Source organism: Chelmon rostratus, chromosome 12, assembly GCF_017976325.1.
Source record: "Chelmon rostratus isolate fCheRos1 chromosome 12, fCheRos1.pri, whole genome shotgun sequence".
In the NCBI taxonomy this organism is placed as follows: Eukaryota; Metazoa; Chordata; class Actinopteri; order Chaetodontiformes; family Chaetodontidae; genus Chelmon; species Chelmon rostratus.
In genome coordinates this window covers 13840679-13863206 of record NC_055669.1, presented here as the reverse complement: position 1 = coordinate 13863206, position 22528 = coordinate 13840679, and the positions used below count along the sequence as shown (strand labels likewise).

Sequence of the window (22528 nt, the reverse complement as noted above, 5' to 3'; positions counted from 1 at the left end):
TCTCCTCTCATATCTGACATATCTTATTTCCTGACACACTGCATTCCCATGACGTCTAATAAGGCAGAAATGCCAAAAAGGTTGTCTAAAGTATGAGTTGTATGTTGTGTAAGGTCTCTGTCATCATGTATGCGCTTTCACCAAATGTTGTTTTAAAGAAGTAGCTCATTATTCTGCGGAAAACGCCTACGCTGGCTTTCATGCCTGGGTTCACAGAAAAGGATACCATACTCATATCTATGGTGAATAAAAGTACAGCTAGCCTAGCTTAGCACAAAGCCTCTGTCCAGCGGTAACAAAATCCAGCTACGGCACCTCTAAAGCTCACTAATTAACATGTTTCGTGTTTAATCCGTACAAAAACCTCAAATTCGAAACTGACAGTTTGGCATTTTGAGGGGTTGAGAAACTTCCAGTAAGTTCCTGGAGCCTTTGCTGGTTGCCTAATATGAAACACATTCAACATGCTCCGTCTAAATCTGTTGACCTGTAAGAATTTAAGGCTGCTGAACAAATATTTTTGAATTTATTTTGAGTGTTTCTCAGATGTGTGGGAAAAGAGACATCTTAACACCCACTTTTCTGTGTCAGTGTGAATAGGTTAAATTCCTCACACACACACACACACACACACACACACACACACACACACACACACACACACACACAACCTGTTACGCCTCTGCTGGTCACAGGCCTGGAATTCTTTGGAAAAATATGATAGGTGAAATTCCCACACTTTGGGCATCCTCTCTTCACATTTTTTGGCACTGTGTAAATGGGGGCAGCTGTCCAGGTCGTGTTCCTGCTGGGCCACCGATGGTCTGAGGGTTCCTGGAGAGGTGAGGTCGGCACGACTTCCAGTCAGGACCCTTCGCTCTTTGTCCACACTATTGTTGTGCACAGGAAGCTGCACACTATTATCTTGGCACAAGGTTTCAGAGCAGAAAGTGCTACTTCTTTGAACCGCTGAGTAATAACGGTTCATGAACTGTAAGTTATCAAGCAATGGTGGCTTTGACTGCAGAAAGTACTAGCTTTTAATAACAATGATAAGACTTTATCTATTAACAGAAGATACAAGTAGCTAAATATAGCACTTGTTTTGCTCCTTAAAGAATTGATATTGATGGAGAAAGACATCCATCCCACTTTTATTGCCAGTTAGGTGATGTTAAGTTGCTTATTGATTATTTCCATTCTCCAAGAGGTGATAAATATGATGTACAGTGATCTTTTTTTCCGCTCAGGCTTATCATGTTGTTTTCTCTCAGTGTTTGTTATTAGTATTATTGAGCCTTATTGTGTGTCTGGATGCCATATATGTTAACTGATGTGCTGTACTTAAGTACAATTTAGAGGTACATCACTGACTTGATGAACATAACACAAGGTTTTTCTGCTTTATATCTGAGAAGAGACACAGGATCATATGTGAAATTGCTACCTCTGTCTCCTTTGCAAGATTTTGGTTTAGTGTGATGGTCCAGTTCCAACATTCCTGCGTTACATAAGAGTGAACAGAAGTCAATAAAGTCAGACTTCTTATTTGTGTTCCTGATCTCACTGAAGTATATCAGAACATGCTGTTAGCTGGGGGTGAACACAGTGCCAAAACACACACACACACATACACACACCACCAACACAGCTGTGTCAAACATTTGCTCTCTTCTCTCTCCTGACGTGAAGTTTTTCGCTTTTGATAAAACTCCAAGGTCAGCGATGTTCGGCCTGTGACCCGACACTGGAGTCAGAAACAGTGATCGCCCTGCTCGGCTTCACAGTGAACAGGTAGATGCCTTTTCCAAGAACTGCCACACTGAGTAACCGGAGCTCACCAGGATTAATCTGACCAGACAGCGGCTCCCCAGCATCGAGCTATTTGTTGAGACATCCCCCTAATTGGAAGCGATTTAGAGCAATTTATTAAAACTCATGAGGTCACCGTCTGTGGTCGCCTCTCGTCTCTGCCTTTCCCCGGCTGTTTAGAGTAATATGGTCAGCTCTGAAGGCAAACATCTAAACCTCTGGTTAGAAAGCTCCTGTAACTCTCTCCGGTTCTGTGTGTGTCCCCTGAGGAGGCCAGATAATGATACGCTGGCAGGGTAGATTGCAGGGTTGCCATTGGTCTGGAACTGTAAACACAGCGGAGAAGGCTCGTTAGGACATTCCAGAAAGGTCCTCAACTGGGAATTCTTGGAAGAGCTTCTGGTGTGTTTGCATTCTTCCTCTGGGACGGCAGCGCTAACAGCGTCTCCTGTGATCACCCGAGTGAGAATTATATGAGGAGAAATGAAGGCCAGCAGATGTTGAGTATTTCTCTGTAAACTGCGAGCTGGACTGTGGTGTCGCAGGTACAGCCAGTCATTTCAGTGCAGTGCAGAATTTCCAGAATGACAAAACTGTTTGATCAACACTGACAAGCACAAAACTACTTCGTCAAAGTCAGAATTTCTTTGTATCCTCACAAATGTGCTTGTTTTCAGTCTGGCTGTACTGCTTCTAAAATAACTGTGGCCTCTTTGAGACTAGATACTTTTACTCGTTTTAAAAATCTCGGTGAATGAAGATTTCCTGCTTTGTCGCCACATAATTCTGTGTATTTTAAGTAATTTAATTGTTTATTTTTTCAGGTTTTTGAGAGGTGAGTTTTTGCCTTGTGTAACTTTTGGCATTTAGCGACATGCTAAGCTATCATAACAGTAGCACAAGTGGAGAAGAGTTATAAATTCTGCAAAGTGACAATAGAGCAAAATGTATTTAAGACGATCTTATATTAGCTAACATTAGCCACCATAAACTGCTGGTCATACAAGACTAAGTTAAGCGGTAGATGTAGCTTCTGAGGGTATTGAACTTAGAAACAATGTGTTTTACTAATTATGAATTTAACCTTTTTATTTGTCATATTTCTCTGAAAAGTTACCTAGTACCACTTTAAAGCCACACTAATGACCAATGGGTCAAATGTGTAATGTATAACGGATCACTCATACTAACAAACCCATAGCGAATTATCATAATTTGATTGTGGTGTGTTTCCAGCTTGTTCTACTGTCCCCAAGTGGGCACAACAATAATCAAATCCTTTCAATCCTCAGATACATAAACTCCTGAGGCTGGCATCAAAACATTACTCAATGGATTAGACGATGAAAAAATGAAATCAAAATGTCCTGTCATTTAAATCTCTATATTATTTTTATAGACATTTAATTTTACATCTCTGCATCAGGATGACCCAAACTGCACAGCCAGGCTTTCAACTTCTGTACAATCTGTAAAGCTGAAACAAGGTCATGTTAGCACAGTGGTGACCTCAGTGTCAGATGGTGCGTTTGGAAACTGTAATGTCAGCATAATTTCCTCACATTGAATCTGAGGAAGTTCAAGCAATTTGACCACAGTATAATATAACCAAAGCTGTGCCATTTCTGAAGTGTCTCAGAATGAGTCAGTTGTTACGGGTCTAGCTTTCTGGGTCTTAGGTTGAGCTTTTTATCTTCATCTCGATAAGGCTGAAAGGGATCTTGACATTTTCTCTGCATCAGAACAAAGTCACAGATGTAATTTGTGTAATGATTACAGATGCGTTTTTGGTCAAATGATGATGCCAGATCAGTGTGGTGCATTATAAACAAGCAGACAACAAAGAGAGAGAGAGAGACAGACAATGACGTTCTGTCGTCAAATCAAAAACATCTTACTGATTCTGCCTGTTTTCCACGAACATGAGCTACACAGCTGATCCACTGACAGCTTCATCAGTCTGGGTCAATGCACAATGTGGCTGTTCATTAACTTTAAAGTGATTCAAATGATTTTTTTTTTTTATCATTTTGCATTACTGGCTCTTTGAATTCATCTTAGAATAGATAATTTTCCCCTTGGCCCTGCCCCCCCACAGCCTTAAAAATAGACAGTCTGTGTAAAATAAGACAATGAGCTTCTTTTAGTCGACACAATGGAGTCTTTATGTGTCAGCAGACACATCCAGGCCTTGAGACGCAACCATTAACATATCTCACAGCTGAGTCATCATCAGTTACTGGTAGTAACACCAAAAGCTGGAAGACATCCGAAAAAGAATGGATTTTTTTTTCCAGTTGACGCTTTAATAAATTGTTTGACTTGCACAATAGCCTCACAGCAAATCAAGCAAAAAAAAAAAAAAAACCCAAAACAAACCAAGCAGTTGCGGTAGGTGTTTGTGTTAAAGGGTGTCGTTACTACTTCTTCCCAGTGCCAAACAATCAAGCTCAGGTAATGTTGCTATACCAAGAAAATAATAGTTAGATGGCAGCCAAAAACACAAAAACAAAAGGTACAACAACAAGATTTATAGCAAATAAAAAGAGAGATTTGATCAAAATGAAGACTGATGTGAATCTTCTGACGTAAACTTTCTTGACGAGGATCCCTCCCACACATCAGTCTGTAGTATCGGCCAGGCCAATGTATTGTTTATGCTCTACTGAACAAAAGTCAATAACGACATGACATAAATAAATAAGTAACATACCCAAGTCCCATTAGTTAAAAGTACGGTACAGTAATCCAGATGCTAGACGCATAAATTAAAAATGGAATAAGAGTTGCTGAGTTATCCCAAATAATATTCTCAAATGAAACACAGTAATAAACATCATAAAGTGTCTTAGTAAGACCACCATGAGCTTCCAGAACAGCTTTTGTATCTCTCAACATCTAATTTTGTTATGATTCTCCACTTTTCCTTTAAATTCTCACCCCCTGTACATTATAAACATAGTGCAATAAAGTAGACTGGTAAAAAGGATGTAATTTCGTAAAGTCAAGTGTGTGGAGTGTGTCCAGTGAGTGTAAGTTTGCTAGCTAACTGTGTGATATTGCACAATACTGTACAACCATGGGGTGTTGCACAATGACACTTAATAAAACAGTTATTGCACAATGGCAGAATGGCAGATGTCGGAGTCCAAATAGTTCAGTAGTGACTAAGTTAAAAGGCATACTACAGAATGGATCAGTGTTTGTAGATGATGCTTCACCTGCAGGTTGAATGTAAACACCCTGATTTAAAAAATAATGAAACTTTTGACACGTCATACACTGAGAATCTGCCCTGCTGTTCTGGATGCCAGACAATAAATTTCCATCCTTCCATCACACCCCTGCATCCATCACCTACCCACCCCCCCTCTTGTCTCCTTGGATTCAAAATGGACATGGATCTCAAGCTTGACCATCAGATTAGCTCTGTCGTTAAATCGAGCTTCTTCCAGTTGAGGCAGCTGGCCAAAATTAAATCAGTTCTTTCCAGGCAGCACTTTGAGACAGTAATCCACGCCTTTGTGACCACTAGGCTGGATTACTGTAACGCACTTTATGTGGGGGTTAGTGGGTCCTCCATCGGCCGTCTTCAGATGGTGCAAAACGCTGCTGCACGTCTTTTAACTGGCACACGCAAACGTGAGCACATTTCTCCCATTTTAGCCTCACTACACTGGCTGCCAATACCTTTTAGGATACATTTTAAAATTCTTTTATTTACTTTTAAATCCCTCAATGGCCTTGCCCCGCCCTACCTCTCTGAGCTGCTGCAGCCTTATTCACCCCCCCGCTCTCTCAGGTCAGCTGATCAGCTGCTCCTGAGTGTACCAAAAACCAGGCGCAAGCTCAGAGGTGACCGTGCCTTTGCTGTAGCAGCTCCAAAACTATGGAACGATCTACCTCTCCATATCAGACAGGCCTCCTCTCTGTCTGTTTTTAAATCCCATCTGAAAACCCATCTTTTCTCCCTGGCTTTTGACACTTTGAGATGTTGAATGTATCTATTATTTTATTCCATTTTTTTTAATTCATTGTTTTATTGTTATTTATTTTATTGTGTTACTGTATTTTATTTCTTTTATTCTGTTTTTTATTTATTTATTTATTTATTTATTTATTATTTTTTTTTTTTTCTGTACAGCACTTTGGTCCACCTTGGTTGTTTTTTAAAGTGCTTTATAAATAAAGTTGGATTGGATTGGATTGGATTGTCTCACCCTGGACTGAACCCTCACACGCACACCCCCACAACGCCTCCCCGCTCGCCATCCCAGCCCACATTCCCCTCATTGCTTCTGGACCATGGAAAGCCCCTGGTACATTTTCAGAGCTGCTGAGCACCGTATACAGACACAGAGCCCCCTCTCTCTCTCCCTCGCTCTCTTTCCACCGTGCCGCCGGCCAAAGCCAGCCATCAGATCACATGCTATGTGCAGCCTCAGCAGCAGAGGAGCACAGCTATTTGCTGGGGGGCACACATGCTGGGGCCCGAATGAATGACTGGCATTCTGGTGACCTCCCAGGATGGCAGCCGACCGCCGGGATGGAAGGCTGTTTTAGAACAGGGTGTCATGGCTTATTGCTGTGTCATTCGTCTGCGGTATAGGCATGTTGTCTCCGGGGCAGAAGGCTGCAAAATGTTTTCACACCTCTAAAGGGCAGCTTGCGCTGGTATTTATAAAAGGCCTCAGAGCCATGCCTCAGTGGTGCTCAGTGTGATGCGGTTTCACCCTGAAGATGGGGATGACTGAGACTTTAAGAGGACCTCTTTTGTGATTCAAGACCAGTTTTTCTGTTCTGAGAGACAAATGAATGTCGGCTATTAGCTGACGGCCAAGTCTTGGTTGCTTAAACAGAAAAATTAAATGTTTATTGTCTGGCTGCAAGCCCCTGGCACTCAGCTCTTGTTATACAACTTTATGACCTGTTTTCCATCTTGACACTTGACCTGTCAAGATTCCTGTCACATACCAGAAATACAGTTAACTTAGGAAGAAGCATATGCGTGTAGTTCTGCGTTCGCTCAGAGCGAAGCGAGAGAAAAGTGTCAGGAGAAATAAGTGGATGGGAAGAAAATGGAAAAGGGAACATCATTACAGTGACACTCAGCTATTTGCCCTCAGCGCAGCATGAGTAATACGTCTGAGAGCAGAGGCCAAATATTCAGAGTGTTTTGAGACAAAAGAAAACAGTGAAGTTGCCATGGCGATGTCAACATGTAAATCCCATGTGTTAAAGGTGCAACATGTTAGCATTTTATTACCCCGTAGCACAAAATTCCCATAAAATCTATGCCGAATAGGGTCATTTGTGAATACCTCAACCATTAGTTCACCAGGTCAGGGAGATTTCTGCCTTTCAAAACTCACACACCACCCTGTATTCTTAGCTTTGGCAGGCATTTCTGTTATATCTCCTCTAATTAGCTTGCTTGCTCCTCTCTGTTGTACAGCTGACTTGTGACTGCCATTTGCCAAAATTACAGACCGCAGTTTGCTGTGCTGGTTAATGCTACGGTCATTCACTTGCCTGCAGAGGTCAATAAAAGCGTCTCTCAGCAGTGAACTTTGAAAACTTCCAGTCAGACGGAGCACATCTTAATTAAGTCCTCTGTTCGCTTTTTAACGCTGGTAATGCTGACTTCAGTGCAGCAAAGCACAATACAACAGAAGACTTCTCAGATATCATGACCAAGGAGAAAAATGTGGATTTTCCAGTTCTGCAGACAGACGGGGTTGAGACATGTGGTCGCTTTGAAAACACACCTGAGCTTCACAGCTGGGGGTCAGCCAAAGCAATTAAAAACAGAAATCTGAATAATGATATTCATTACTACTACTTGTATTACTACTACTGTAATACGTTCTCAGCGGTACACTGTAATATTATGGGGTGAAGGATCAATATTTTGGAAAATGGGATTGTTCATTTGTTAGCCGGGAGTTACATGAGATGATCCAGTTGTGTCCACTCTCATATGTGTTCCATAATTACGTAGCTACAGCCAGACACTTAGCTTAGCTTAGCATAAAGACTGGAATCAGGGGCAAACAGCTAGCCTAGCTCAGTCCACAGGTAACAAAATCTGTCTCAGCTGCTCTAAAGCTCACTAATGGACACATTATATCTATTTTGTTTAATACAACAACTAAAGCGTTAAAATGATAAGTTCTAGTTTTGTGGAGGTGGTTTATGAGCTGTTTTATTCTGTTTCCAGCCTTTATGCTGAGCTAAGCTACCTGGCTGCTGCAGCTTCATATTTATCATGCACGCACAATAGTGGTATTGATTTTTTCATCTACCTGTCAGCAAATAAGCATAGCGCCCAAAATGCTGAACTTTTGCTTTAAGGTTTCAGGCGACCAGCACAGAGTTTGATTCATTGCTTTCAACCCCCTTCAATCATCCCTGGAAGTCAATAGAACCAAACCTGCCCGGGCTATGACTGCACCACACATCTGTTTTGTCATCTTTGCACACTTCACAGATTCATCTCTTGTGACTCACGTCTGAAGTCTGTTTGCAGCGAGCGTCTGGAAATTCCCTTAAACGCAACTTGACTTGCTGCAACACGCAGCGATTTCTCCACTCTTCCCTTTAAATAAATAGGCGACCAATAGCCTATTTATTTTCTTTTCTTTCCCTCTTAAGGTGTCAGAGAGGAATTAGGTTAGATCAGGCTCGCCTGCTTGCCTCGACATAATTTCAGCTTCCATGGCAATCCAAGCTGTGTGCGAAATACGAATACATGGGAAGCTGGTCGTCAGTGGTTTCCTGAGAACAGGATACCACTCTGACTGCAGCGCACCTTGTCCTTGTCTATTGTGTCCTGTGTGAATGAGGAAGTCGGCCATGGATGTGAGAGTCAAGGAGAGGAATCCATCCCTCTTTCCAACACTATCAGTTACATTCCTCACCAATCCTGCCATATCAGATGACCTTGTCTGCTATTCTGTGTCATTCTTTCCCACACAGTCCGACACTGTGACATGCATCCTGTTCTATTCAGTCCCTTTAACTCGAGCCAGATACAGACATTGTGGTCTCTGATCATCCGTGAGTTATCTACAGACTTTAAGATAACGAGAGATCAAAAGAGAGACAGAGAGTAAAACATCTTGTTGTTTCGTCTTCATATAAATCAAAAATCTCTGACAAGTCAAACAGTCTTCAGCCCATGTAACATCTCCTGATATATAAGCCGTAAGCTAATTTTAAACCACTGCAGAGTAAGAGTCATAAAAAATAGATTTTAATAGTGTGATGTCGGCTTTATTTATTACAAGCCCGTTGAGTTGCCTCCACTGTTTGGAGGATGGATTGTCTCCAGTCTCTTAATGTGGTGAAACAACTGCTGCTCTCCAATGACGGAACAGTAACAGCTGTCTTCATCATGTACCGTAGATATTTAAACATGTGACGCATTTAACTGCAGCAAACCATCTTTGGATGGGAGGAGGTAATGTACTGCATGTGTCAAGTGAAGAAAAAAATTCAAATATATCACGTTGATCAGCCCTCAACCTCCCAGATGTATATGCAGTTTAGAAAACAATGGTCTAAAACTTTATCCAGACCCTCACAGTGAACATTTTTCTGCAGCTTGCTCATGCTAATTTGCAATATTTGCTTATTTTTCATTACACAATTGACTTCAAGCTTATTTGCCAGAGGGTAAATTAACCTGCCGTTCATTAAAGTCTTAACAGGTTTACTGTGCAAACACGCTGTGAATCTATGTCTGAAACTAAATCCAAACAACTGGCTGCTGCTGCCTTCAAGTGATACTTTATCGCTGCTGTTAGCAAGTGTTTTTGAAACACTGTACCGATAATTGTAGTGCACATGCAAAGTCTCTGGTGCCAACATACGGGACACAAAATTATTTTAATGTTTTCTTTCAAAATCCTTCCATTAATCAATTACTGAATAAGAATAAGAATCAATTTATTAATTAAGCCATTTAGCAATATATGAAGAAAGATGGTTTATTTTCTGGGTCGTACATACAGGTAGGATGTGTTCATCCCTGTTTAGAGGGCCTGTAAGAGGTATTTTTAAATTGAGGAAACAGAAAACGTCCAGTCCGAACATGAGTGATGAATTCATTATTTACGACACAAAGAAAATGCTGGGAGGAAAACAGTCAAAATGGACTTTGGATACTACACTTAATGAAAGTGAAACCTGAGAATTTAGTTTACACGGCTACAACAAACTGCTCATCCTTGTCTTCTTTTCTCTGTACTCGCTGAAAAGTCACAGAAAATACATATTGTACAATAATTACAACCTGCAGGAGAAGACATACAGACGCTGAATCTCATAACAGACAAATAGTAGTTGTGATTATGAAAGTTTTGGCTCTGACCAGCTGAATGTTACAGATCCCTGCTGGTGGTAAAATGATGCACATGTTTCATCGTGTGTCTGGCTTCGTGTTTGTCACCGTTAAGAAACGCTTCCCGCGAAATGAACTGGGAGAGCTCGTCTTTCATGTTGTTACTCTCAGGAATCACTGTGTAGAAAAAAAAAAGATTAGAAAGGAAACAAATATGGTCAAAAGTCAGCTGTGTCAAGCTTGGCCAACATCCCTTGTTTCCATGACCTTATTACATTTTAGAGCTGTTTAGCTGGAATTAATGTTTCCTGCAGTTCAAATCCTTAATTCTGTCCTTTTAATTTGAAATCCATGCTGACCTACACAGCCTCTTTGAGGCACATTGATCTGCTCTCCCGTTCTAGCTGAGTTTCTCTTGAAAGTTACAAACTAAAACTGCAGTACACAATGTGTGAGTGTAATATTTGTTTATATTGTAATGTGCTTTATTTGCACTTTGTTCTGGAGACTCAACGATGAATTTGAACTCAATAAAGTTGCAGAAAGATTATCAAAAAGCTTGTTTACTATAAGAGAAGTAGTAGTTTGTAGCTTTGAGGGCTCCCCCTCTGTTAACACACACACACACACACACACACACACACACACACAGATTCTGTCTTCCTGTCTCCCTCCCTTTGACAAAGGCATTTTTATACTGACTTAAACGCACGGCTCAGATGAGTAAATTTAGAGTCAGACTGTTTCCAATTGTGTAACCGGTAGTTTGACTACTCTCACTGTTGCCTCATTTGTGCTTGTGTTTCCACCAAAACCTCAAGAGCAAAATGATTTTACTGTGAAGAGCAACAACACAATTGTGCTTTATGTTGCAGGGTGTCCTCAAATATTCCTCAATGCCATTCTTCTTTGCACAAACAAGGAATAACTCAATTTGAAGTTTTGCCTGCTTTGGGGCCGCAGACAGGCAGAATTTTTGTGGCACGCCATTTAAGATGTCCATCTCCTGTGATGACTTTTTGTAAGCGTCCATAATTTTCAAAGGGTGAGCCCTGCATTCCTTTGGAAGTTCACAGGAAGTGTGGTACAATGGAGGACAAAATGGCCAGAGGCGTTGTCCACCAACAGAGACACACACACACACAGAGTCGCAGGGAGGGAGGACAGGAAGTCGTGAGGTGGTGTTAAATGACATGACCAGACTTTTTAAAAGGTGGAGACTGCGCTGCTTCACAGTGTGGATCTGAAATGCAAACATGTTCCACTTTGCTGACCAGTCGCCTCCTTGTGAGTGCCGCCCACACAGACGCAGTGTCTGCGTGTTTTTTAAAAAGAGCCCGTTTAAGAATATGCAGCATCTGAGACATGACGGGAATGTGTGTGTCTGTGTGTCTGTGTGTGTGTGTTTAATTAAGGAGGGTGAAAGAGCCAGCGGGATAATTGTGGACACATACCATCAGCAGTTCAATAAAGACCCACTGGGCCTATAGATTTTTAGGTCTGATGAGATAATCAGCCTGAGGCCAGTGGCCACATACTGTACAACAATCAATGACTGTGGCCTGTTGTGCTTTGATTGCATCCATATTTTTACAGATTCAGAGTTGCATGTGTTTTTCCTGCGATATTTTATTTGGAGGGATCATGCAGAAGCAGGATAACATCTGCAACCCTCCCTGTTGCTTTATTTCTCTCCCTCCACTGCCCAAAGACATGATTGGTGTGTTATGATTGAAATCTCTGCTATTTAAAGGGCCCACAGTAAAACTTAGAGTCCCTGACTAAAGTCCTCAGCGTAGCGGCAGTCAGGTCCAAGCAAGTAATAAATAGCTCTGTCTTGTCTTTTGGCTTGGACAGAAATAAAGCCTGTCATAAAGATTTGCTTTCTCCTGCAAGGCAGACAGTTTATCGCATCAAGGAAACAAAAATAGACACGTGTCAAAAACTGTTGTTGTCTATCATCTGGAGAAGATGGAGGAAGAAATTGAACTGCGTGACCGATTAAATGACCTAATCCATAGATGGATGGAGGGTTAAATATCTCCCCGACTGTCTATCCATCCATACATCTTGAGATTATGTGCGTGACCTCGTCCCAGCGGGAGGACAAACCGCTGCGTGTTTGAGATTTGAACCTGTAAATCAGCTGGACGAGTGGTGCCCATGTGTGGCAGTCTCCAGGCCATGCTCTGCACCGTGGAGTGTGATGTTGGAGCCACTGTGTTTGTAGTAATGGGGCATACACAGACCTCAGATTCCAGGGGACAGCTGCCACACACACCACACAGTGACACACACACACACACACACACACACACACACACACACACACACACTCACACTATTAAGGCATGCACAGCTTTAACACACTTGCACAGACAAGAGTTTTCACTCACCCATAGAGTCCTGCAGTATATCCTAATAACTTAAATTCCTCTCCATAATTACACATTTGATATATATTAGAGACACAAATAAAAAAAAATTACATTTACTCAACTAATGTATTTAAGTACAATTCTGAGGTACTTTACTTGAGTATTTCCACATTATGCCTCTTTATACTATAGGAGTTGGCATGCTCTGTAAAATGCAAATAAAAACAGAATGCAATGATTTGCATCTGCATTCTTTCTCATTCTTGCTTGATATGTAAATTGCTCCATTATTTTTGCTTTGTCATGCGCCACACATTTTCAGTGGGAGACAGGTGAACTGCAGGCAGGCCAGTTTAGTACCCACACTCGTCAACTACAAAGTCACGCTGCAAAGATGTCCCTCAAAAAGTCAGTGTCTGGATGGCAGCATATGTTGCTCCAAAACCTGCATGTTCCTTTGAACATTAAAGGTGCCTTCACAGATGTGCAAGTTCCTCATGCCATGGGCACTAACACACACCCGTACCATCATAGATGCTGGCTCTTGAACTTTACACTGGTAACAATCTGGATAATCCTTTTCCTCTTTAGCCCAGAGACATGACAGCCGTAATTTCCAAAAGCAATTTGAGAAGTGGACTCATCAGACCACAGCACAGTTTTCCACCTCGGTCAGTCCATCTCAGATGAGCTCAGGCCCAGCAAAGTCAGCAGCGTTCCTGGATGTTACTGACATGACTTTCACTTTGCATGGTGGAGTCCGAACTTGCATTTGCAGATGTAGCGATGAACTGCGTTTATGGACAACAGTTTTCTGTAGTGTTCCTGAGCCCATGTAGTGATATTCTTCATACAATTATGTTGTTTTTCAGCGCGGTGCCACCTGAGGGCTCAAAGAGTTGTAAGGTAGTAAGGTTTCCAATAATTACTGACTAATGCATATATATAAAGTGTAGTGGATGTGACTAAATCCTAACAAAAAGTCCAATTTCTCCTACAAATAGCACCAAATTACATACTTCTTTGCAGTTGTGTGTGTCTACTCAATGCTGTACTTGAACACAATTGTGAGATAATTGTACCTCAAGGTCAGTATTTCTATCTTATGTTACACTCCACCACATTTCAAAGGGAAAATATTACACTTTTACTCCACTACATTTATTTAGCAGTTTCAGATTAAGATTTTACATGCAAAGCAAGAAGTCAGCCTATACAATATGATTAATGCAAAATAAATATGATCCAAATACATCAGTACTTTTACTTTTGATTCTTCAGGCGCATGTTTTTTCTGATACTTATGTACTTTCACTTAAGTCAAAGTGATTGCTGTATTTTATAGTGCTCTGAATGATCTGAATACTTGTTCCACCTCTGAGTGAGCTCATCTCTGCCGCTGAAAACTCCTCTTAAGTCTCCCAGGAAGGAGATTTTGCGCCAGAATGAGCCTTTCGCCGAGCGTAAAAGCATTTATTCCCAAACCCCTTCACTCGCTTCCCTGTGCTCCTTTTTAACTCCTCATTGGAAGCGATAAAGCGCACTGCAGCTTCCCTCCTCCCCCCTCCAGTGTGGTTTTACGCTTTTGATCCCAGAGGGACCTCGCGTTTTACATTCCTGGCATTCCGACCTCAGTCCCTCCTCGGTTACTTATTATCGCCGCCCGCTCTCTCCACAATCATTTCACAGCGAGAGAGGAGCCCGTCCTGGTGGAGGAAGATGAGACACGTTTGACTCGGAGAAACTCATGGAAATAGCTGGATTACTCTGATTTTTTGTAGCGACGAGGTCGAGAACAGCGTTTGGTGACGATGAGAGCGTGAGCTGGTAAGAAGAGCGTCTTTTTTTTCTGCCTTTGCCACAACAGGAAAAAAAAACAGCGCAGAAATGAATAAAGTGGCGACATCGCGGCTTCTGGTTGAAACGTGCGACAGCACGGTGTGTTGTGAGGGATTTAAATGCGATTTTAAGTGTTTTAAAGACGACAAAATGTGCTAAAAGAGCAAAGATGAAGTTATTTTACGGTGCGGTTTTGTGCGCTTTTGCTCCCCCGTGAGATTGGAATTTCTGGCGCATGTATTTTGTGGCTGCTGTGGAAAATGTCTCCACATCTCTGTGTTGTCGCTGTTGGTAAAGAAGCCTGAAGCTGCACTATTTGAATAGAATCCATCTAAATTCTTCATCAGAGAGCTTTATGTAGTTGAATATATGTAAAAGGAAATACGTTTGCATGATATTAAAGTTTGTGTTACAAGTGTTAGTGCAGAGGCCTCCATGCCTCAAACACACTGCATGTGTGACTGTATGTTAATGTATGAACCATCATGTTTGACCTCACACTGATTGTACTTTATTCTCTCATTCTGCTCTGTTCCAGGTTCACAGCTGATTTATTTAAGTACTTTCAAACTAAGAGAGAGCTCAACTGATCTTTAGAGAACATAACAACAGACACAAAGCGGAATGTCGTCCACTGAAGAGCCGTCTGGCACCGTCCTGCACCGGCTCATCCAGGAGCAGCTCCGGTATGGAAACCCCACAGACACCCGCACCTTATTAGCCATCCAGCAGCAGGCCCTGCGTGGAGGCAGTGGAAGCAACAGCGGACCCAGCAGCGGAGGCGACACGGGCAGGAGCCCGCGATCGTCTCTGGAGAGTCTCACCCAGGAGGACCCTCCATTCCCTCAGCTCTCCGCGAGGCAGGAGCCTCAGGGCCAGGAGCACCAGGGGGACTACCACCACTCAGAAAGTGGCTACCAGCTCTACCAGCTGCACGGGGAAGAGCTGCCGACTTATGAGCAGGCAAAGGCGCACTCTCAGTATCTGGCCTCTCACTGGGCCCCTACAGGCCCCATCAGGCAGCCCCACGAGGGCACACTCCTGCATGAGGGGGTCTTCCACGAAGAGGCAGACCTGATGGAGCTGAAGTGCAGCCATGTGCGGTCACTCAGTGAGCATCGCATGCAGATATCTCTGGAGAGGAATGATGCAGCTGCTAAAGCGGAGGCCATCAGGACCACCTCTCACAGCTACCCGGAGCTTCCATACTACACGCCGCAGGGCCTCCAGAGCTCCGGCCAGAGCCTGGACAAGCGCAGCCCCCCTCCGGAGTACTCAGCCCCCATCCAGGGCCAAGGATTTATCCCTCACCAGGTCCAGGAGCCCTTGCAGGCACAGCAGCACAGGTACAACGACAGTTTCGGAGGATGTGATCGTGTGTGCATGTTTTAAAAAGCGACTTTAACATTACATCACATTCTGTGGTGGAGTTTTTGTACGAGAGCCAGCCTCGTAATCGTGTTTCAGGACTCATCACTGTGTTTCGCATTCGTAAACACATACTTATCAATGTGAGTCACACCATAGCCTGCGCACTGCTTCATATTTCCTCCTGCAATACTTAGAGGCGAACAAGTCCAGCCCTGTAGGTGTTTGTAATGCCTGGCATACTGGAACAGGATGGTTTCACATGCTTGTTTTGCCCAGGATGCTTTTTTACAAAAGTATGTTCCTCATATAGGCTTTTACATTCTTTACGGTGACTGGAGTCAGCCTGTCTGCTCGCCAATAGACACGGCCAGAGTTATATTTCAGATGCCTCGCTCTTTTAACTCTGGCGGGCCGCTTCCAAATGTTTCACTTCAGCTGAAGCAGCCACAAATTCAGATATAGAAATAAGACATTGACAAGACTTGTCTTACTCAGCAATGTCTCTCTCATAGGTATGTCCAGCCTAGTCAGCCAGCAGACGCCCCCTGTTACAGCACGTTCGCCAGCCTGCCACCTGCTGGTTTGGAGGAGCCCAACCAGGTGGAGCTGCTGCTGATGGAGAATGAGAGGCTGAGGCAAGAGCTGGAGGCACACAGGGAGAAGACCAGCCGTATTCAGAAGGTAAGAGGAGGACGAACATGAGAGAATATCGTAGTTTTGTCATTGAAGGAGTAACAATACACAAACTCAAGCTAGATTATCAAATTCTACACTTGGACACTACCAGGGTTGGTCATGACACCCCCAGCTCATTTCTCAATGAAAAGGCAATCTTAAAATCTAGGATTAAAATTCACTGAATTCAAAGGGAAAGCCAGACGACATCCCAGCCACCTGTCTATGTAACACAACCCCGGTCAACAGTTGTCTCCCCGACATCCCGCTCCCTCATCTGGACGGGACAGATGAGATCAGCAGCTGCTACCTTCCATACCACAGAGGCACAAACAGAGGTCACAGCCTGCTACTGTGTTTACACACTCCTTTCATTGTGGAGCTGACCTGGTGGAGGCCAGAGAGAGAGTGTGTGTGTGTGTGTGCTTTAGCTCCAGAGTGGTCATAGATTTTCAGCGTAATCAAGGGCTTGTCAGGCAGCAGTCGATCGGGTTGTGACCCGTGCGCACAGCTGATGGGGGTGGGGTGAGGGTCCGTGGCAGGTGGTGGTGGGCTGCTGTGTAAAAAGTGAAAGGTCTCTTTTGTTTTTCCACCAAGCGGCACACACCTTCCACCAGCCCCATTTTTTTTTGCCCTTCGCGATTGACTCGCTAACCAAACAGGCCTTAAAATAAGATATTTTCTCATTCAACATGGTGGAAACAGCTTCAGAGACATTTGACACCTCAGCCGATCTTTGTAAAATCCGCCCTGCTCTCTGCTGGAGTTATGTCACATGGCTCATGCCTTGTCTCAGCCTTAAAGAATGATAATTGGCGGGGTTGGAAAGTTTTCTCCGTCAGGCCGCAGCCCTGGGTAAACATGCCTGTGTGACTGCTATAATGGTGGGTTTCTCTTTGCCGTTTCCACAACCCAGGCACAGGCATGCACACCTTCCCTCCTCTGGCAGCCTTCCCAGACCTCTGTGTGTGTGTGTGTGTGTGTGTGTGTGTGTGTGTGTGTGTGTGCATGCTAGCCTGTGCTTTGTGGTGTGTTGTGTAAATGCGCGCTCTTGTGCGCTCACACACCTGGAACTAGAGTTATCAGCCCTCAGGAATGCAGATATAAATCAGTCTCACAGGGAGTGGTGCGGGCTTGAATTCCTTCTCCGAATTATACCACACACACAAAAACACACACACGCACAAACACACACCCCGAGTGTACTGTACACACACAGTCACGTATGTGCTCTTATTTATATAGTACATATGTGTATCTATGTACTGTAACAACATGAGTCGACATTCCAGCTCCTCCCTGGCATTTGAAGTAGGTTAACCAAAAATTCCTCTCCTCTACTTTCTCCCTCTTTGTGCTCCTTTCTTCCTCTCCTCCAATCCTCACTCCATCTCCTCTCCTTTTCGGCCTTTCCTTCCCTTTTCAGTTGGAGCAGGAGATCCAGCGTATTTCCGAGGCCTATGAGACACTGATGCAGGGCAGCAGTAAGAGGGAAAACCTGGAGCAGACGCTGAGGAAGAGGCTCGTGGCTGAGATCAGGAGGCTGCAGGATTTCAACAGAGACCTTAGAGGTATGGACGACTTCCAAAAGACACATAACACCACATGGAAGTGTTCGACCATAATATCAGATCCTCGGTTGTTGTCTTATTTCAAAACGTTTGCATTGCAGAAAACTTGGAAAATGCCAGAACGCATGTCGCGAAAGAAGTCGAAGCAGCCGACCACAACCAGCACATCATGGCGAAACTGCTTGAGCAAAGTGAGTATGTCATTTTGTTTGGCCCGGCTCTCTCTTACATCCTCCTTTGTAATTAACGTGCCTGATTGGATTGGATCGTAGCACAGCATGGGGCCCTTTCTGTAGCTAGGGGCATCCTGCACGAAGGAATTTCACTTGCATAACCTCGGCTTATTTGGTAAGAAGGCTTAATAATAGGGAATTTGGTCCACGCACCTCTTTGTAAGGGAAACGGCTCTAAATCACAGAGCGGCAGTGGAAGTGGTAGAAATGAGGTTCCCCCACCTGTTGTTAGTGTGATTTATGTTGTCTGTTTAAGGAACTGGACTCGAGCAGAGTGCTGGTGTTTGTATGGCCTTGATGAGGAATGCTCTGTGCTATGTGGGTCAAAGGGATAGGGCAGCTTTCGCCCCCTTCCTCCTCCTTCCTCCTCTCAGCATTCCAGGAGTGCTTCGCTAAATGAGGAACACTGGCCACCATGTAGCAACTCTGGTGCTTATTACTGGGGTTGGACTCTGGGAGAAAGTGGGGATTGGCCTTTTTTTTTTGCAGAGAGAACCTCATGCAGATTTGTAATGATTTTATATTTCATCTCATGGTACTTGTATCCTGTATCGTTTTCAACCCAACTACAAAGTTCAGGCGATTAACCCGGCCTCCTTTACTTTCCCTTCAGACGAGGAGCAGAACTTTGAGCGAGAGCGCGTGGAGCGGGAGCTGCAACGGCTGCGAACCACAGCGGAGGAGCAGAGCGCCAGGGCGAAGCGGCTCGAGGAGGCCCTGGAGTCAGCTCGTGGACGGGGTCGCCAGCTTGAGGAGGAGCTGAGGAGGAAGAGGGCGTACGTGGAGAAGGTGGAGAGGCTCCAGAGCGCGCTGGCTCAGCTGCAGTCCACCTGCGAGAAGAGGGAGAGCCTGGAGATGAAGCTGAGGACGCGACTGGAGCAGGAGCTGAGGAGTCTGAGGGCGCAACAGGTAAATATCCTCAAAACACCTCTGGCTCCAAAATATATGATCTTTGAGAAGTAATTTTAGTATTTCTGACTGTCTGTTTCAAACACTCTCTCCCTCCACCACAGAGGCAGTCCCAGCCACCAGGAGTGACCATGGGCTCCCTCCAAGAGCGCCTGCGGGAGCGCGAGGAGCGAATCCTGGCCCTCGAGGCCGACATGGTGCGCTGGGAGCAGAAGTACCTGGAGGAGAGCACCATGAGGCAGTTCGCAATGGAGGTGGCTGCCACTGCCGCTGCCCAGAGGTAAAGATCACATGACTTTTTGCTCGACATGTGCTCGGACATTTCAAGCTCGTTTGAATTGGAGTTAAGCCCAGGAAAATGTCTTCTCCTTCTGCAGAGACACCACCATCATTAACCACTCGCCCTGCCACTCCTCTAACAACAGCTTCAACGAGGAGCTGCCAGTTGCTGACTATAGGAATCAGGAGATGGAGAACAGGTGCGTGCCTTCTATTAAACTGTCTTGCTCTCAGAGAACCACCATTACAAATCAACTCCCTCCTAACTTTTTTTTAAAATTATGCTTTGTATCAGGATCCGTGCTCTTTACGCTCAGATCTTGGAAAAGGACGCCGTAATCAAGATCCTGAACCAGCGGCTGCACCAGGACCAGGGGAGGAAGGACGAGCAAAGTCCCCGTACAAACCTCCTGAATACATCTCTCCGACCTGCTGCCTCCACTCCCTCCATCAGCACTGCCAGCAGCACCACAAAGAGTCGAGGTGAGGAGCATAACTTTGCCTTTTTTAATAATTCATTTGGGTGGTGCTCAGGCTGAGCAGCCACTGCACTTCTTACATTACACGCTCCATATATTCCATTCAAACACACTTCTCTACCTAATAAGCTAGCTGCTAACAAGCGTGCCAAGCATTAGATTTTCTGCGTTGGAGGCCCCGCTAACGTTTTCTGTGCTGTCGCCTTTTAGGTAAGAGCCTATCGGACGATCAGACGTTGCCAAACTGTCAGTTCTCTGCTCAGTCCGAACCCGGAACGCTAGAGCGGCAGGTGGAGGGAACCAAAGTCAAAGAGGCTGCCAGCACAACTAAGCTCAACAGTGGTGAGTAATCTATCAAATATGCATGAGTGTGTTTGTTTTATGAGGGGCCAATAATCCAATAATGACCACGAGTGTAAAGCTTGAGTGATAAATGATGCACAAAACGCTCACATGCAGCAAGTAAGCATGTTCCTCTTGCTTTGGACCTCTGCTTCATGGATGTTCTCATTGATTAACCATGCTGCCACTGAACTGTCCAATCGGGTACCGTCTGTCCAGGTCATGGTTCATAATGTGGGCCTGGTGGAATGTGCATGGTTAGGAAATAATGTGGATCTGTTGACTGAGCACATTTACCAGAGTGGACTGTCTGACCGTGGAAAATCTCTGTTAACCTTTAGTCGTTCAACCTAGTTGAACTATATCAGGGATGCTTTTTTCTGCTGTTTTAGCCTTAAAGCATTTATATAATTATTTATCCTCTCTCATTTCTTGTTTTTTTTTTTTTCTCCAGACAAGACAGCGCCGAAGAAGTTGCTATTAAACCCCTTCAGAGGCCTGGAAGAGCTGGAGTCAGAGGCAGTGGAAATCTTCATTTAAAGAACTGGGAGGCGGATTTTGAATGAGATAAAGAATCTGTGAAGTGTGCAAGACTTTGAATTACATGTTGGATGCAAGAATGTCGTGGAAAGAGGCCAACGCACGAAAACAAAAAAAAAGGACTGTTTTCACATTTTAGAGGCAGAGCTGCGCTCCGACTCACTTTCTCTCACTGAAGCTCGGACAGCTGCAGGCGGTTTGCCCGGCAGGGAGAGAAAAGATGAATCTTCTGAGGTACTTGGACAGTATTGTGGATTGTAATAGGGCAACATGTTGTCAGAGAGTATATGCCAAAATATTTATAGAAATATATATATATATAATTGCTGCTTACCCCCTTTTATTCCCCCTTTATCTCCTTTCCCAATCGAGTGAATTGAGAAGCTGCATATTTATCTTATCTGGGTTCCACATTCCCCAAATATTAACTTAAGCCTCATGCTCTTCTAGATAAATATTCAGTCAAAGGTTATCTATGTGACCTGCCCCCCCATAAAAAAAAAAGGAAAAATGTGGCGTCAATCTGAGTAACCTCATCCCTATCACATGGATCTTATTTGTTTGGAAGCCTCCCCCAACCCCCGTTCAATAATTTAAGCTTATAACACATGAAACACTGCTGATTTAAATGCTCTTGCTGCCCATGTCTCTTAAGCCCGAGTAGCTGGTTCTGCAGGAGCTTAGAGGAGTGCGAGCAGTGGGATGCATCAGATTTCTTTTTTTTGCCAGACTGACACAAACCTGGTGTTGTTTTGGGAGGGCGTTGCATCATGGTGTTGATTTCATCATCTGTTGCTTTTTCTGATCACTTCTCAAAGTATGTTTGCATGTGTGGTAACAGTATGTGAGTGTGAGTCCTGACGTGGTGGTCCTGCTGGTTCGGTCACTGCTGTGGGATAAAAGTTGAAAACTACACCGTGTTTTTTTTGTTTTTTTGTTTACTGTGAGCTTTGAACTAACAAACAGGTTAATTATTATTATTATTATTATTATTATTATTATATTTTATACAGATGTTTGTTATTTTAGATATAATAGTGCTTTGAGCAGGATGCCAAAGAGTTTATGTATGTTCGTTGTAAGTTATGTGCCGACAATCACGGTCATGTCAAGCTGTACACAACCAACCGAGTGTTGACTTCAAACAGACATTTCTGTGAACTTCAAACAATATGAAGGTTTTTACAGTTGAATTCATGCCACATTTCATAAAGCAATAAAATATTCTAATATACATGAACCGGCTCCTCGTCTTGTGAGTTGTTTGCTCCTGGTGGAAGATATCTGGCTATTTTCTGTTTGACCGATGATGTCAGATCTGCTGATAGGGTATTCTGCAACGTGTTGTGAGCCTCCTGCTTCACTCTCTCTCCTCCTCTCCTCCATCGTCATGTCGCTCCACCACAGAGAAGAGCTCTCTTCATTAAGTTATTCCAGAGCTGCATTCTCTCGGGTTCAGCTTTCTCGGGTGGCCTGCTCTCTTGTTCTCCTCTGCCATGGAGAGCGTGCTTGACATAGATCGCATTCTCTCAGGGACACGTAACCCTCTAAGTGACAAAGACAGGTTTCTCCCAGATTAGCCGCTGTTGCCATTTGAAATTCCTGCGTGCCGCCGTCTACCTTTGCTAACATGTGCCGCATTCTTAAATAATCTTATTGCCTCCGATTTAAGTCGCACCCGGAGGTGTTTATGTGCTATTTCAGGACGTGCCATTCGATAGGAAGATGAGAGAATGGAGAGCTCTGTTGTGTGGTA

The 22528-nt window shown here is 43.9% G+C and overlaps 1 protein-coding gene across 1 annotated transcript; it reads left to right on the top strand.

Annotated features, from left to right (window-relative positions):
• The first annotated feature begins 14188 nt into the window (after positions 1-14188).
• LOC121615469 (angiomotin-like 2a) lies at positions 14189-22006 on the top strand. Its single transcript, XM_041949831.1, has 11 exons — positions 14189-14361; positions 14912-15719; positions 16257-16425; positions 17846-17990; positions 18092-18181; positions 18837-19132; positions 19237-19412; positions 19510-19611; positions 19707-19894; positions 20101-20232; positions 20687-22006. The coding sequence occupies exons 2-11, from the start codon at positions 14998-15000 to the stop codon at positions 20770-20772; spliced, it is 2106 nt and encodes a 701-aa protein (XP_041805765.1). The 5' UTR covers positions 14189-14361; positions 14912-14997; the 3' UTR covers positions 20773-22006.
• Positions 22007-22528: the final 522 nt, after the last annotated feature.

Excerpts from the sequence above, each read along its gene's own strand:
- LOC121615469 (XM_041949831.1), top strand. The coding sequence starts at position 14,998 with ATGTCGTCCACTGAAGAGCCGTCTGGCACCGTCCTGCACCGGCTCATC. Across the intron at positions 19,133-19,236 it reads GGAGTCTGAGGGCGCAACAG|AGGCAGTCCCAGCCACCAGG; the intron begins GTAAATATCCTC and ends CCTCCACCACAG. Across the intron at positions 19,895-20,100 it reads CAGCACCACAAAGAGTCGAG|GTAAGAGCCTATCGGACGAT; the intron begins GTGAGGAGCATA and ends GTCGCCTTTTAG.